A 16,981-nucleotide genomic window follows, 5' to 3' on the forward strand; every position below is an offset into this window, starting at 1 on the left:
CCCTTATTCATCGTCTGGTGTCGTTTAAAGACATTTGAAGCTGCATCTGAAACTGTTATTAACTGTCGTTTGGACCTCGGTTAGACCTGGTTCCCATTGAAGTCCATTATAAGGAGAAAAATAGTGGAATGTTTTCATCAAAAACCTTAATTTCTTTTCGACTGAGGAAAGAAAGACATGGACATCTTGGATGACATGGGGGTGAGTAAATTATCAGCAAAAGTTTTTTCAAAACTAATCCTTTAAGGAATTAATCCACAATGACACATTGAATTAATAGCAATTCATGTAATACTAAATATATTAATCATATAGACTCTTTATTAGTTGCTGATGCAGTAATCATTAATTAATGGTTTAGTTCTTCATTAGTTATACATTAACTCATGATTATCTGTGCATTAGTTACGCATGAATTAATGCATATTAGTGCACCCGTATTGTAAAGTGTTACCAGTTTATTTAACATAAAATGCTGATGTTGTTTTTGTGTGTGTGTGTGTGTGTAAAAATCCTATTTAAATAAATATTTATTTAGAATACTCTCAACAGCCGTTTATGAGCGCTATTTATTCATATTACACATTTAATTTAGTAGAAACTAAAAAAAAGATTATAACTTTAATAACGGTGAGGCTGAAATGGAGAAACAACCGGTGTCTTTATACATTTTATTCTTGCAAGAAGCTTGTTCGGACACACAGAGAGTGTGCCGCTGTCAGAAAGGAAGTCACAATCAGACAGTTAACAGTCACACAAAATATGTTGCACAAGACAACCACTGAGTTTCATTTCCTCTATGTTAGACACAAAACGGCCTACACAGTGTGTTTAAATTAGCCTATACAGCACTTAAAAACTTGCAGAGTAGACTACAGTCTTCGTGCTCGCAGACACAACACAAGTAATTTAACAATTTATTGGGATAAATTCATCTGGGATTTCTGTATGAAGATCAAATTTACGTTACGTCATACCGTTTGTTGTTTTCTTGTCTGGCAGAAAGTTTAGATCTGGAAGCGGTGACACAAGACTTAAGCAGAAAGCACTGAAGCGTTTATGCCAAACCATAGACATAAACACCAGACCTCACCTGGGGGTTCTAAGCATGCGTCAAAACCGCCGCCATCTTGGAACAGGGGTCTTGTCATAGGAAGAAGCTACAGTAGATAACGCTGCTATCTCTGCCTTTACTTCGAATTCATTGATGGTGGCGGACTGTTGTGCAGCGTATGATGTTCACGGATGAAATCTGAACTAGGAAGAATGTTTTTAATTTTTTTTACAAGTCTGACCGTTGGAACAAACCAAAAAAACGAGAAAAAAATCGCGTTCATGATTATTTATGGTGATTTTATTTCCGTTAGACCTGAGTCTACATTGACGCTGATGCATTAAAGTGGAGGGGCTCGTCTGTTTCAAGATGGCGGCTCTATTGACGCATTCGTTCCAATGAACTGCCGTAGCCAAGGTGACGTCTAGTTTATATATGTCTATGATGCAGAACAGGCAGCTTTCACAACCAATCGTAAAGACCTTTCAATGCGCCCATTTCTTAATTTAAATTATAGTTAACGTTTAATGTTGTGTTAGTTAGCAATTATAATTGTCTACACAACAGCACGTAACATTTGTTAGTTAATCATAACTGGTTACAGACGCACATCGTGCTCTTGAAAACCTCATACGACAGCGAACTAGCCCAGGACTGCAAACACAAGGAAAATAAATAGGGAGCAAACAAAGCAGGTAATGAGGGAGGACAGGTGAGGAAAATTAACCAATAATCAGGACACAAGGGGTTAGACAATTGAAAGGAGACCACATGGCATGAGGAAACACGCATGCTCACAACAAAAATGACAAAAAACACAAGCACACGGCCAGCAAACACAATAACAAGCCATTACCTCAAAACAAGACAGAGCGAATGAGGTCCAAATCTTGACACAGAACCGAAGCAAAACAACAACAGACAACACACGGCGGGAAATCAAAACACAGAGAGAAAGAGGGGAGGGAGTCAAGCCACTGCTGACGGAAAGACCCCAGAAGGTCTGTATGAAAACATGGCAAAGTTTTTCTTTTACTGTAGCCGTGATGATATAGATGAGATTCTGTGCTCTGATCGACTACAGACGAGATGATAGTTCCTCCAAACACCAGAGAGATGAAAACTTCCCGTATGATGAGATCATGATCTGAATCATTAATGTTTATTTATGGTCTAGTTCTTGTAAAGTTCATCCTGCGGTTTATCTTCTCTTCCTCTGATGGCAGCGTAAGTCACAGTATCATGATCCTGAAAGAACAGATTCTGTCCATCAATGTTTGAACCACAGCGATTATTATTATTATTAGAGCATGAGCTGGTATCTACTCACATTGAGCGATTTTGCTGGCTTTGTACTGGAAGAAGTGACCTCAGAATAAGTCACCTCATCTGTCTGCTCCTAAACATCAATGCAAACGTACAGAGAGTCGAGTTTAACACACAGAACAGACATTTCTCTCACTAAAATATGTAGAATAACACAAACATGAACGTAATGTTTGATGATTTAGACTCACATCGGCTCTTGCAGCAGGAGGAATGGACATGTTGATCGTCTCATACGTCTCTTTATGTTCATCCTCATCTTTGACCTTTAGACAACAAACGATTAAAACTTCATGAATGACACTTTATTGAGCTTTAAAGACTAATCAAATCTAAATCACTGCATTACTGAACTCACCGCAGAGTCGCCAGTCCCTCGTTTATTATCTGAAAACAAAAACAAGTGCCTCATGAAATACAACTATTTATGATAAAACACACATGTGCAAAACACACAATCTTCACAATAAGATAGTTTTGTGAGTACTAAAAACGTCTCTGTTACTTACGTAACCTCAGTTCCCTAAGAGAACGGAAACGAGTGTTGGGTCTTTGCTAGACGCAATGGGGGAAACTCCTTTTCTCAGAATTGTTAAGCCTTTAAAGGGGTGGTTTAATGTCCTTTTCACAAGATGTAAAATAAATCTTTGAGTTCCCAGAGTGCGTACGTGAAGTTTTAGCTCAAAATACCCCACAGGTATTTTTATATACCGAGGTTACATAAATAACCAAGACTTTCCGTTTCGAAATGTTTACTTGTATTGTATCTATGCTAGATGCTATGGGGAACCAATCTATGTGAGCATTATGACATATTCTGTGGCCCTAGCCTGGGATGCTTGGGTAAGGGTCTATAGATCCCTTTTCAGTTGGTAAACATGGTGACGTTTTTATGTGGGCGGAGCTTAGGTGGAAGCAGAACGATCCCTCCGGCCGCTTCACTAACGCTAGTTAGCAAGTTTTATTAGCTTGTTTTTTTAACAATGACTGGAGAAAAATAGATTTTATCTTGATGTGTAAGGTCACTCAGTGTCCAGGACCGCGATTGTTATTTACACAAGTAACTTTTAACAGACGGAACCAGATTGGCCGACCCGTAGCCGGCTACACGCTCACTCAATGATGGACAATCTGACAGGATTAACGTACGTTACCTCGGTTGAGTGGCCTGACTTCTACACCTACCTTATAGAGAAACCGATCGTAAAGAGAAACTGAGGGCATATAAATCTTTAGATGACTATATGGTCCTGTACAAGACTTGTGTGTATGATCCGCAGTTCTGCCGAGCCAGCGCCGAGACCACGACAATGTAAAGAGTGTCATTACGGTGCGATTTTAATCATGTGAATATTTTCTAGAAATGAAAAATCCAGATACAGCATATTCATTTTTCATTGATTCTTGCACCAAACAACACAATAAGATGACATTCAAAAATATTAACAGTAATTTAAGCTCCTTATTATGTAGCCGAATCTGTGCTGGTTTGCATTGGCCGCCTCCAGTTTTCACTTTGCTTTGCCTCCAGCTAGCGCCGTGACGTAACTGTGATGTCGTCGCAAAAGGGGTCTATAGGCAATAGGGCTAGGGAAGGGCAAGTTATCAGATCAAAAAAGGTGGTCGGACTGAGGTCGGCGCCTCCGGAGAGGTTATAGTTGGTTGAGCTCCCTCTGAGATCAACTCCTGCTAGACAGAGGATTTGAGCCTGCAGTTGTAAAATCTGGCGAAGGTGGACGGCGAGAAGCGCACCGATGTCGCCAATACACACACAACTGGACCACGCCCAGGAAGACCCCACGCTTCACGACTCCGATGGGGCATTGGAGGCCCACTGAAGCATAAGCCAACGTGATAGTGTCCACTATCCAGCAGGATAAGCGTGATAGTGTCCACTATCCGTCCACCTTCATAATCACTTTGGTGCGACCACCGAAACATACAAAGAGCTGCTCTAACTGTCTGAAATGGACAGAGCACTGTATATATACGCCTAAGGCCTGAGCAGGGCAGAGTAAGTGAGGTTGACGCTGGTCTTCTGAATCGGGAAGAGCGGACAGCGTAAGAACTTGAGCTCTGAACAGACTAGAGAGCACTTTGGGCACATAGCCATGCTGTGGCTTGAGGATGACCTTCGAGTCGATAGGCCCAAACTCGAGGCAGGAAGCGCTGACGGAGAGAGCTCGCAGGTTATCCACTCGCTTCGCCGATGCTAATGCTAGCAGTAGTGTGGCCTTTAGCGAAAGTGGCCTGAGCTCAGCCGATTGTAGCGGCTCGAACAGGGCCTCTAAGGAAAGATAGATCCCAAGAGGGTACGGTAAGAGGACGAGGCAGGTTGAGACTCCTTGCCCCTTTCAGGAAGCGGACGAGCAAGTCGCTTCTACCCAGAGACTGGCCGGCCACCGGAGTGTGATGAGGTCTTGTAAGATGAGAGTCCCAGAGGTACTTTGTATGAGTACCTTCACCCCGGATGCGCAGCGAGGGGTCCTGGGTGTCCAATCCAGACCTGCATTTATTGTAAGTGCACTTTTAACTTGGGGGCGGCAGTGGTTCATGTAGGTTGTCTACAAACCAGAAGGTTGGTGGTTCAATCCCCGGTTCCACCTGACCAAGTGTCGAGGTGTCCGTGAGCAAGACACTTAACCCCAGCTGCTCCCGACGAGCTGGATGGCGCCTTGCATGGCTGACACCGCCGTCGGTGTATGAATGGGTGAATGTGAGGCAAACTGTAAAGCGCTTTGGAAGCCATTGGGTCTGTGAAAGCGCTATATGAATGCAGTCCATTCACCATTACCATGATAAAGGGTCCATCATGGTATGAAAAGCTAAGCTCGATTAGCCAGAGGACGTGTAAGCCTGCCCGGCATTGGCTGAAGTCGTCCTGCATGCCGAACTCTGAACAGAGTCAGAGATCTATCTGCGGTCCTTAGGGCTCTCAAAGGCCTCTTGTTCTCGGCCCCTCGGCTGAGCTCAGGCCACTTTCGCTAAAGGCCGCACTACTGCTAGCATTAGCATCGGTCAAGCGAGTGGATAAGCTCAAGTTCTTACGCTGTCCGCTCTTCCCGATTCAGAAGACCAGCGTCAACCTCACTTACTCTGCCCTGCTCGGTATATATACAGTATATATACAGTGCTCTGTCCATTTCAGACAATCAGCTCCTTGTATGTTTCGGTGGTCGCACCAAAGTGATTATGAAGATGGTCGTATAGTGGACAGTATCATGCTTATCCTTTTTTGGACGAGCCACCTTTCCATCCAGTGGCAGTGGGCACACAGAGGTATTCCTAGAGATTAAGGGGGCAGGTGACTCTCGTGTACTTTTTCCACGGCACCATCAACGGTAATGAGAACAGTGCTAATGCGCCAAGTTCGTCGTGACCCTCAATGAAGAAAGGTGCTCCTCGCTGGAGAGGAGTCTGCAGGCGCCCCGGCTGGAACCAATCATCATCGCAGCTGCGAGTGTCAATACCAGACTTGGTGTCGCTCATGTCCACTGAGCTCGACCAATGCAGACCATTCATTGGCTGCCATAGACACGCTGCTTAGCTAAGGGTTCATGCAGTTCCCACTGATGTGCTCAGATCTCTGCACTGTTATAAGTGTGTAGTGGCGCTGCTTTTTTCATTTAAAGGCTTCAAAATTCGGAGAAAAGAAGTTCCCCCCATAGCGACCAGCAAAGATGCAATACGAGTAGGAAAGATTTTTGTTTCACTTGATAACTATTTGAGATTGACATTACAGGATTTCTCAGCAGGAATAAACTTCTGTTTGAGAATTGAATATTATCCACATGTTTCTGTGATACTTACAGTCTGAACATGATGTGTTTGTTTGCTCATCTGAACTGTTTTTAATCGTTGTAAAGGAGTAAATCTGAATCTCACCAGCTGTTTTTCTGTAGATCAGCCAGAGAAGAGCAAGAAGGAGAACAGCGACTGCAGCGACAGAAATCCCTATGACTGAAGAAGAGATCGAGCTCAGAGTCAGAGACGGACAGGTCAGATTGAGGACAATTATAGACAAAAGATGTGATTATGAACCTGTGTTTGTAGTTGAATTATCCTGAGAGTCTGTGCCTGGTTTTGTTGTATCAGCTTGAGCTGAAAAGGATGATTAGGGACAGTTATAGACAAAGACGAAAGCCATCGACACCGGATGACATTTCAAATGATTCTGACTGTAGATTAATGCCATGAGATTTATTTATTGTTCATTTCTCTTCTTTCAAGAAATGAAAGGAAAAAGTCATCTCAACTCTTAGACCCCGTTTACACCTGGTATTAAAATGCGATCTGTATCCAGATAAGTTATCCGGATAATAAGCACTGATTCCATTTACACCTGGCCACATAAATGTGTTTTTGCAAAACGGATATAAATCCGATCTTCACCTCCCGCGTATGCAGATTTATTGGATTGCACGCCACCAAAAGCAACAGATCTGAGCGGCATTTTATTGATCATCAGCTAATTTCCAAATCAGAGACATCAATAAGAGAGAGTGGCAATAGGCCTGGTAAGATAATTTCGTTTCTTTACTTAAAGATGTGTTAACTGCGTCTGTGACTTACTTTCACTTTTATTTGCGATGTTTGCACGTTGAATCGACGCTCAGCTGCTCATCTGCGGTGATGCGTGTCGCGTGTCGCATCTGACTAGGCTATAACATGTCATAGCCTATATAACACGCTCTCACTCGTTTATTTTTTTTAGCATTTTTGGGAGGAGTAAAATATACATATGTGGTTTCAACAACCAGATTGCGTTTACACCTAGTAAAGATCCGGACACAATGCGAGCCAGACTACCTCCAGATGTGGTCAGGCAGATCCGATCACGATCCGATCACAACGCGTTTACACCTTGTATTAACATGCGTTTTTTATTATCCGGATAACTTATCTGGATACAGATCGCATTTTAATACCAGGTGTAAACGGGGTCTTACATACATTATTTAAATAATGTGGTAGAGTGTATATATGGTAAATCATTTATATTTTCTATTAAATTGTAATACAAATCTGTTCTGTGAATAACATCAAGGCTTAAACGCATCAGCATCATCGTGTACCTTTTGTAGAAGGACTCACTGGTGGTGTTGGATCAACTGGAGCTGTAAAGATGAATGTTTGTTCAGATGATTCATAATGTACAATATTATCATATTGTCAAAAGTTAAGGATAACAGGATAACTTTTAATACTGATTAATGAGAGTGTTTCTCACCTGAATACTTGACAGTGTATGTGACTGAGGTCTGGAGTTGATTTCTGTGAGTAAGCTGACATCTCCACTGTCTGTTGTTATCTTCATTCAGGAGTGTTGTAGTCAGAGTGATGATACAGCGATATGATGATGATGATGATGATGATGATATCTGATATCTGGAGTCTGTCTTCAGGTCAACACCAGCCTGATTCACCCACAACAGCTCAACTCCCTCAGAACTGACCAAATCATCACAGGTGTATCTAATATATGTATACAACTGACAGGAGAGAGTCACAGAGCGGCCTGGACTGATCTCAGTCTGTGAGGATGAAGATGATGATGAAGATGGAGACACTGAAACTGAACAAAAGACACAAATCACAGACTCTTCAATCATCATCTGAGTTTAATAAAGAATCTGCCAATTTTAAATTGACCATATAATCATAAACTTACCATGAAGAACATGCAGATAAACAGGTGCATCAGGTCCGTGTTGTTGTCTGTTCACATATTGTCTGCAGTTGTAAGATCCATAATCTTCTCCTGTGACGTTCTTGATGTTCAGAGAGCAGTCAGACTCCAGACTCAGTCTCTCATGTCTCTCTGTGTCTTCATTCTTTACCCCTAAAGTAATCAGTTCAACTGTTGAATGACTGAAGCTGTAGATCCATGTAGTTGATTTGCAGCCAGAAAGAGCATTATTACAGGACAGACGGACATTTACACCAGAACTGATGAACACATGATGATCATCCACTCCACTGGTGCCTGAAACACAGTAGATCTCAGTGATCATTATGATATTTATTAATAAATTAAACCATAAACTATACCAGCATAACAAGCAGAAGATTCAAATTATACAGTGTTTTTCCTCACTAAAAGCAATCAACACACTCTCCAGAATAAACTATGAGTGTTTATCAGAGAGCTGTTCAAATCACTGACACACTCTTAATATGAAGATCATTCTTCATCATCAGATGTTTGAGTGACACTATGTCCAGTATCAGGAATAATACAGTATAATCTGTGTGTATCAATACACAACTCTGAGATCACAACGTGAATGTGTGCAGGAATAAACTGAGCATGTTCAAATCAACTCTTTCCAGACTAATTCCACTAAATGTGTTTAGAGAAAATACAGATTTCTTTACCTGTGAGAAGTGAAGAGAGAATGATCAGTCCCAGCAGACACAGATCACACTGATCAGACATTTCTGCTTCTGTCCGTCTTCGTCTTCATTAGATATAGTTACAGCTCTTCCTCTTGTCGTACATCGTCAACTCCTCCTCTGGTTGTGAACTTCCTCTGTTTTGACAGACTGGGTGATGAAACCCTGAGAAGTGTTACTTCACTTTAATATTAATGCTTATGTAGTAAGTGGCTCGATTATGGAGTTAATATGTGCCATAAATAAACAAACATATAAAGCATTTTGCAAACAAATTCAATCTGCTTTGCAAAGGAAAACTCGACTCGGAAACAAACAGAAAGCAATGTGCCAGTACAAAGGCCAAATTGAGCGAAAATGCAGTGGAGTAACACATATGCATTGTGCTTCGCAAATATAAATAAATTAGCCTAAATAATCTTTCACAAGTAAATACAAACCATTCTTCAAATTGCATGTAACCTTTGAACAAACAATCTGTCTGTTATAATTGTGAGACACTTGGCTTTTTCTTTTAATTATGGCACAAATTAGCTCCATACTAAATTCTTAGCGACTACGTAAGCCTGAAATAACAGGAAAAAACAATCCAAATAAAGACTTCCACTTAGAAAAGGGCAAAGGCGTGAGTTCCTCTTCAAAAAAATATCTTTTATTAAAGCGAAAATAGTTGGCCAACAATCTTTTAAAACTGGAAGTGAACAATCAAATCAGTTATTGGTTGAATAAAACAGAAAAAAAAAGAAAATTAGCAATAGTTATGGGCTTTGTACGTGAGAGCGGGCGAGTTCAACACAGCCAATCAGAATCACATCCAGAAAGTTGGCTGCAAATAATGACACATCAATACTGAAAAAGAAATAACTAACGCCAACCCTTAAGGAAGTAAAGAACCCGCTTCAGGAAGTGCTCAGAAATAAATCAAACTAAAAAAAAATTAAATTAGATAAAAACACAAATTACAATACACTTTATAAATAAAAGAACCATACGCTTTAAAGACAGAAACAAAGAGTTCACAAAAGATCACAACAAACTTAAAGCTAATTACACGCAATATATTAATATGTTAATTAATATTTCACAATGGCCGAAACCACTACTACTACTAGGCCTACCAATACAATTGATGAGACTGTTGCAAAACATTGAGAATAACTCAACGTCGTGCGTGAACGATCCATTCATTGCGTCCGTCACGCGACAAATGAACGAAAGACTCGGAAGGTAAAGTAATTATATGTTCTCTGTAAATTACTTTTTACTGCAATATAACGATTTCTTAATTCAGAATATGATCAAGTTTGCGTAGGTGTGTGTTCGGGGAATTTCGACAGTTGATAACATTTAAAGCCCCTTAAAGCTACAATATGCAAGATTGTTTCGCCACCAGGGGTCGCTAACCTCTTACAATAACAAAGGCGCATATTTATGACGCAGAATTGTGGATCTTGTCGTCAAGCTGATGGATCTTTTATGGATGAGTGAATACATTGATGTTTTTATCATGACTGTAGTATAATGCAGGGCGTGATTGCTGGACGTATACCACACGCAACGCGAGTCCCGCGGAAATAAAGGATTAAGGACAAATCATTCTCCGAACTAAACGCATGTGCTGAATAACTCACACAGGTCAGTTTATTCGAGGAATTAAACTTGAGGCATTTTGAGTTTGTTATGGTGCTTTCTAAATCTGCCCTCCACTTGTATTTCGTCATATGAAAACAAGCTATTGGATGTAATGTTTTAAATTATTTTATTGCACTGTTTGTGGAGCACCTTGGCCAACTGCCGTTGTATTATGTTTGATATATATATATAAAAAAAAAAATAAAAAAAAATAACAATAAAGAAAAAATATTTCTGAAGGAATTTAATTATTATGTTTCATGGTAAAGTGAAAATGTATTCTTTTTAGTGTTCTTAGTAGTTTTTTTTTTATTATTATTTTATTATACATTTTAAATTTGTAGTTAGCTAAATATGCAGGATCATTTTGCTTAATAATTAGAGTTAATTTTCGTGCATTTATAATGTCCTGGGGACAGAAATATCACACTGTTGGTGGAATGGCTTATTTATACAATAGATAGCAGAATATAAATATTGTAATAAAATTATCCCAAAGATAAATAATGGTAAGGAAACAATTCAATGCATAAAGACAGAAATAAATGTACATAGTAACCACCAAATCCCCTCAGTCTGCTGACACCAATGAAATGAGCTTTAAGTGTCAATTTACAGGAGATGACATCAGCATAATAAATGAGGTGAAAACAGGAACTATTGTCATAAAATAAAGAGTGTTTTCAGCATTTCTGTTAATATTGACGATCCTCAGACTATCAGCACTCATTGACATAAATGCTTAACAGGTTAAAGAACGAATATTTTTGCAACCTTTCATTATCTATTGTGTGGATATGTGAGTATTTAATGAGTCTTGTATTGATCAGTCGCGGGTATTGTGAGAGTTGTTTGTTGTGTAGGTTCGCCCTCTATTGGACAGAGGCGACAGTGGCGCTCATTTACTGAATCTTCCCGCTCGTTTCTTAGTCTGCATTTACTGGACTGAGAGAGGTACGTGTTCACATCAGTGCGATGTCCGCTTGAAATATACCGGTTGAAACTTTAACTTTAGTACACATGGTAACTTGTACGTGTATTTTATTATGAGTGAACATACTTTTAGTGAAGATGTGTCGAGAACTGCTGTTTTGAGTGCTTAAGAAATTGCTAGCATAGCTCTCCTCATGGTTTGTTTTGCTGTATGCTAGCGCGCTCGCCGTTCTATCGTCTTTTAATGAAGCCCACACGTTTCAGTTTTCCTTTTTCTTCTGTTAGGCTGATTCTGAATGGAGATATAATCCTGAACCTTTGTTCTCTGTGAAATTGTACAGGTATGTAGACTACTTCAGATACCTGGTTTAAAATATAATGTGTTTATAAAAGTTTTCTTGTATTGATTTGTGTTCAATGGCACTGAACAGCCCAGATGTGAAGCCTGTACATTTTGATTCATGCATGTTACTGTGTGTAATTAGTGAAAGGAAGATTCATGATGCTTAATGTAAAATATTATCTTTATTATTTATAACTTCAAAACGTCATTACCCATAGTTAATAACAGAAATAACTCACAATATGACAGATACACATGGTAAAAACAAGGCTAATGTGATATGTTCATTTTTCATAGTAATTTTTCTGTATTTTATTTTCTGAGTTTTGAATGTGATAAAATACTGAGTCTGCATTTTACTCAAATGATTCTCATTGAAGATCGTCAGTGTCCTGTCATTAGTTTACCAGAACACAACGCAGGAGTCAGAGAAGTGCAGACCGCACCAGCTACACTCAGAAGTGTAATTTATTATAAAAACAAACTCAGTAATTGATACTTTTGATTTTGGCAGATCAGCTCCCCCATCTCTGGAATTCATCATCAGTGAAACTCCTCCCACTGCTGTCACATCATCAGCGAAGCTCCTCCCACAGTAATTCAGGAATAAACGCTGTAAATTCCCATCAGCTACAAGTGAAGACGAGCATCAGGAAGAGCTGAAATCTGTAAAGACTGAGTTTATTAAAGAGGACAGTGAGAACATGAGTGATCCAGAACCCTGCAGAATGAAACACACTGAAGATCCTGAAGAACAAAGAGGTTGGTGTTTATTCTTCATTCATTCATGATGCTGGAGAACATTCATGTTAAAAACATTCAAGCTCTTCATCACATTTAGATAAAGAGTTAAACTATCAAATGCTACAGAATGTTCTGGGTTTTCTTCAACAAATGGTCAGTAAAGGGATTTATATTGATTATCAATATTAAATCAAGCTAAATACTATTTTACATTTATTTTATGACTGGTTTCCAAATTGCAACAACGTTACCAGAATTTATTTTTGTAATTTTTAACAATTATATATATTTTTTAAGAATAATCAGTAAATACAAGTTACTAATGATGTTGTATTTTTTAAATCTCACACAAGTTATTCATAGTTATAGAGATTCCTCTTACAGTAACTTTGGTAACAGGGTTGATGAATGCAGTCAATGCTACGGTTTGTGTAAAAACGATGACGATGGATTGAGATTATTTTCTCGTCTTCCCATCAAGAAATGTTGTGTTTTTTTTTAAAAGGATGAAAATCATGTCAGGAGTAACAGGGTTAAGTGAAACATGTAGGACACAGATCATGCTGATAAAAATGGTTTATTTAAAGGGTTAGTTTGATATTTTACACTTAACGCTTAACGTTTCTGATGAAATAGAACGGTTAAGATTGAAATTTGGACCAATGCTGCTGTCCCGAGAATTGTAGTTTTCTGTGTTAGCACCCCCACCTACACAATGGTTGTCTATGTGCACTTGAACAATCATTCATAAAACGCATTAAACTTTAGTTTACAAAGACGTGAAACTCACCGAGTGGTCTGGGGTGTTCATTGATATGCTTACACAAATATCGCTGCAAAAGATGCTTTCCAACAGGTTTTAACATAGTTTTTGTATCAAGTCAGTGGAGTCAGACTAAAACTACGATAAAACATCTTTTTACAGAAGCATCTTTTGAACCCATCTATCCTTTCATCTATCTATCTATTTCAATTAATGCCGAGTTCAGACTGTACGATTTTCAAAGTAGTCGGGTCACTGTTTTATTCACACCGCATGACTATCTTGGCCAGCATTCAGTCGCTGCATGATTTTACTATAGAATCGCCGAGAACTCTGTCTAGCACGCTGCGCGTAAACTACGTTTCACAACAAACACAGGCGAGATTTGACAAGGAAACAACGCTCATGTGCAAGACCGGTTACAGCTCAGATGAAACGTCAAACAGACACGAGTGCTCCTGCCAAATTTCTACTAATTCTTCCAAAACCTGTCGGCAAGCCAAAATCGTGCAGTCTGATCTCGACGCGCCCCCTTTTACAGTTAGTTAAAGCCGTGGCCACTCTACACTGTGAGCATGTGAAGTTTCTACACACACTGCAACGGTCGTGAAATGACGTCACATTCTGCGGCAGCTTTTTCACAAACAGAAATTTATTGAATGATAATGTTTGTGTTATTTCTCTCCGGGTTATTGACTTGAGCTTGTGTTTCTGGTGTCCCACTTTCACAGACTCATGAATGGAAGTCAGTGCAAGGGAAAGTCTAGTGTGGACGGCCATTAATAATTAAAACATTTTAGTTAAATAAATATTAATCTCAAAGTTGGTGTCAAAATATGGCAGTACATTTTAATGTTCATATTATGTTGGATGATTGTGTCGTTGCTAAAGAAACATGGGATTTGTGCCTATAATGTTTTAAAAATTATAATTGGATTGGAAGATAAATTTACCTCATTCATCAGTAGCACCTCAATGCAGAACATGAGATCCACGGGGAGGAGTCGGATCACGATCCAAAGGGTGGAGATGGGTAGGATTAGGGTTGGGTTTAGGGATTAGGGGGCGGAGTTGATTAGGTTTAGGTGTATGTAAGGTGGGAGGAGTTGGATCTGGATCCGACTCCTCCCCATGGATTTCATGTTCCGCAGTGAGGACCATCTCTCATTCATGGAAAGTTTCAAGGACATGTAATCAATTTATAAAAAGGCATGACATTATCATAATAATTTAGAACAGTTGTCTATTTCACACTTTCATGTCCTTTCACTTTATATTTCTCTCTTTGAAGAGAAATATTTTGATGTACTAAAAATTAAATGTAATAATTGTTTCTTTCCTGTCAGACCCGTTGGAAGTGAAGGAGGAGAGAGAAGAACTGAGTGAAGTGGAGGAGGAACATCATGTCCAACCTGGAGGAAAACCCTTGAGTCGCTCAAAGACTAAACAGACATTTTTAAAGAAAAGAAGAGCCGAGAAATCTTTCACCTGCACTCAGTGTGGGAAGAGTTTAACAACCAAACAATATCTTGATGTTCACATGAGGATCCACACTGGAGAGAAGTCGTTCACATGTGATCAGTGCGGAAAGAGTTTCTCTTGTAAAGCTGAACTGAAGATACACATGAGGATCCACACCGGAGAGAAGCCGTTCTCATGTGATCAGTGCGGGAAGAGTTTCAGACAATCTTCACACCTTAATGTTCACATGATGATCCACACTGGAGAGAAGTTGTTCACATGTCATCATTGTTGCAAAACGTTTCTAAGGGCATCAGAGCTGAAGAGACACCTGAGAGTTCATACGAAGGAGAAGCCGCATTCATGTTCTGTGTGTGGAAAAAGTTTTTCACTGCTGACAACTTTACATAGACACGAGAAAACTCACACTGGTGTGAGAGAGTACATGTGCTTTGAGTGTGAGAAGACTTTTATTACAGAAAACAGTTTAAAGGTGCACCAGAGAATTCACACTGGAGAAAAACCTTACAAGTGTTCACACTGCGACAAGAGATTCAGTGACTCATCACATCTGAAAACCCATGAGATGGACCACACTGGAGAAAAACCTTACAAGTGTTCAAACTGTGACAAGAGATTCAGTCAGGCAGGAAATCTGAAAACACATGAGATGATCCACACTGGAGAGAAGCCGCACACGTGTGATCAGTGCGGGAAGAGTTTCTCTATTAAAACTAACCTGAAGCGACACACGAAGGTCCATACGGTGGATAAACCACTGAAACACAGTCTGAAATCACGCTAAGATGATTTTCATGTGATGAGCAACAAAGTCTCTTCTGTGTAAGTTAGCCACACATCACCCGATAGCCACATCTCTCCTCACCACCTGTAGCCGGTGTGTGGTGAGCACAGGACACTTTGTTGATTGATTGATATCTATTAGCTTGTGTTCAACCGACAGGAATGTGTAATTCGTCAGTTCAAGTCAAAGCAAATATATATACAGGGCTCTAGACTGCGATATTTGAGATATTTGGCAAATTGTTATCTGCTCAATTCCAGATGTACTGATCAATCAGTCCTTCCAGAAAAACGCGGAGTTTTTTTGTGATTGTTGCGGGCAAAAATCCTTGATTACGCGGCCCGTTTTCTTTAAAAATGCGATGGAATATGCGGGATATTTATGCAAATTTATGCAATAAAATTGCTGGAACTTGCAAAAATTGCGGGAATTGCAAAAACTGTGGTTTGATGAAAAAGAGAAAAAAAAGTGATTCCCCCAACACCCTGTTCTCACTAGGCTACTACCTTAATGTAAAGAGTCATTTCTTTTTATTTCCTTTGATAAGCAAGCATACTACATCATAGAAAGTGCTGGGAATATTTAATTACTCATCTTGTTTTATTTCAGACTGTAACGAGTGTAAATAAGGTGTGGCCCCTTTAAGAGCTGCGCGCTCCCTGTTGAAGTGTGTGCGCCTCAAACACCCCATGTGTGCGGGTAATTTCTGTTTGATGCTACTTCCTTTATCTTATGTTGTTTATTAAGTAACGATGTGACGGTAGAACGTGTGACGGACAGTTATACGAGTTCGATTTGTGAGATATCGATCGCCTCCGTGAGTCTGTCTGGCCTCTGCAATAACTTCAGCTGTGAGCTATCCCGTCGCGTAATTGTGTCACTTCATAACGTTCCCATGGAAACGGAGAAATTGCTGCTCTCGTGTGAAGCAAACGCAACATTTTTCAACTTTCTGCTAAGATATATGTGGCTTTTTTGCAACGAAAATGCGAGGATTATAAAATCATGCAAACCCCGCATATTTTGCACGAAAATCGGCAATTTATGCGGAAAGTGCGGCATATTTGAAAAAATGCGGCCCCCGCATAAATATGCGGACTTTGGCTGATTTTGCGTTGAATTCAGCGATCGCATAATCGCGTTTTTCTGGAGGGACTGATCAATAAGATGCCACCGGTTTTAATGACAGGCACCATTGTGCAGTCAATGTATCAAAATGAGCCTGAGAGTGAAATCTTTCAAATGTTTGAACTTTTTGAGAGTATTCTGTAATTAAAGATGTTTTCCACAACAGTGTAATTGTCCTTGAATTAATGCTTATAAATGCAGGGTGTGTGTACAGCCATCGCTCGTGTGGTGCTTCATTTTCAAAATTGTAAATGCATACTAGACCAAATGTCTTGTGTTAAAAATGAAAAATACTGATAATTTTAATCATTTACAATCAAAATGTGTTGAATGAGTTTGTCTGTGTTGAATGAGTGTCGCACTGCTATTTTCCATAAAGTTGGAGTTAAAACATAC

The 16,981-nt window shown here is 39.6% G+C and overlaps 2 protein-coding genes across 3 annotated transcripts; one reads left to right on the plus strand and one right to left on the minus strand.

Moving 5' to 3' along the window:
• Nucleotides 1-657: 657 nt before the first annotated feature.
• On the minus strand, nt 658-8,885 carry LOC120486108 (uncharacterized). Its single transcript, XM_089129180.1, has 10 exons — nt 8,759-8,885; nt 8,052-8,366; nt 7,611-7,955; nt 7,456-7,497; nt 6,422-6,481; nt 6,266-6,340; nt 2,739-2,767; nt 2,572-2,646; nt 2,385-2,453; nt 658-2,302 (listed from the first exon to the last, which is right to left on the minus strand). Exons 1-10 carry the CDS (start codon nt 8,817-8,819, stop codon nt 2,228-2,230), a joined length of 1,146 nt encoding a protein of 381 aa, XP_088985306.1. The 5' UTR covers nt 8,820-8,885; the 3' UTR covers nt 658-2,227.
• Nucleotides 8,886-11,150: 2,265 nt separating this feature from the next.
• LOC148981842 (uncharacterized) lies at nt 11,151-16,750 on the plus strand. Of its 2 annotated transcripts, XM_089129213.1 has the most exons (4): nt 11,151-11,362; nt 11,627-11,682; nt 12,199-12,446; nt 14,538-16,750. In XM_089129213.1, the coding sequence occupies exons 3-4, from the start codon at nt 12,389-12,391 to the stop codon at nt 15,455-15,457; spliced, it is 978 nt and encodes a 325-aa protein (XP_088985339.1). In that variant the 5' UTR covers nt 11,151-11,362; nt 11,627-11,682; nt 12,199-12,388; the 3' UTR covers nt 15,458-16,750. The 2 variants fall into 2 exon arrangements, with proteins under 2 accessions (XP_088985339.1, XP_088985338.1); XM_089129212.1 differs by having other exon boundaries at nt 11,151-11,682.
• Nucleotides 16,751-16,981: the final 231 nt, after the last annotated feature.

The sequence above is a fragment of the Pimephales promelas genome, chromosome 3 (genome assembly GCF_988280905.1).
Source record: "Pimephales promelas chromosome 3, fPimPro1.hap1.1, whole genome shotgun sequence".
Classification (NCBI taxonomy): domain Eukaryota; kingdom Metazoa; phylum Chordata; class Actinopteri; order Cypriniformes; family Leuciscidae; genus Pimephales; species Pimephales promelas.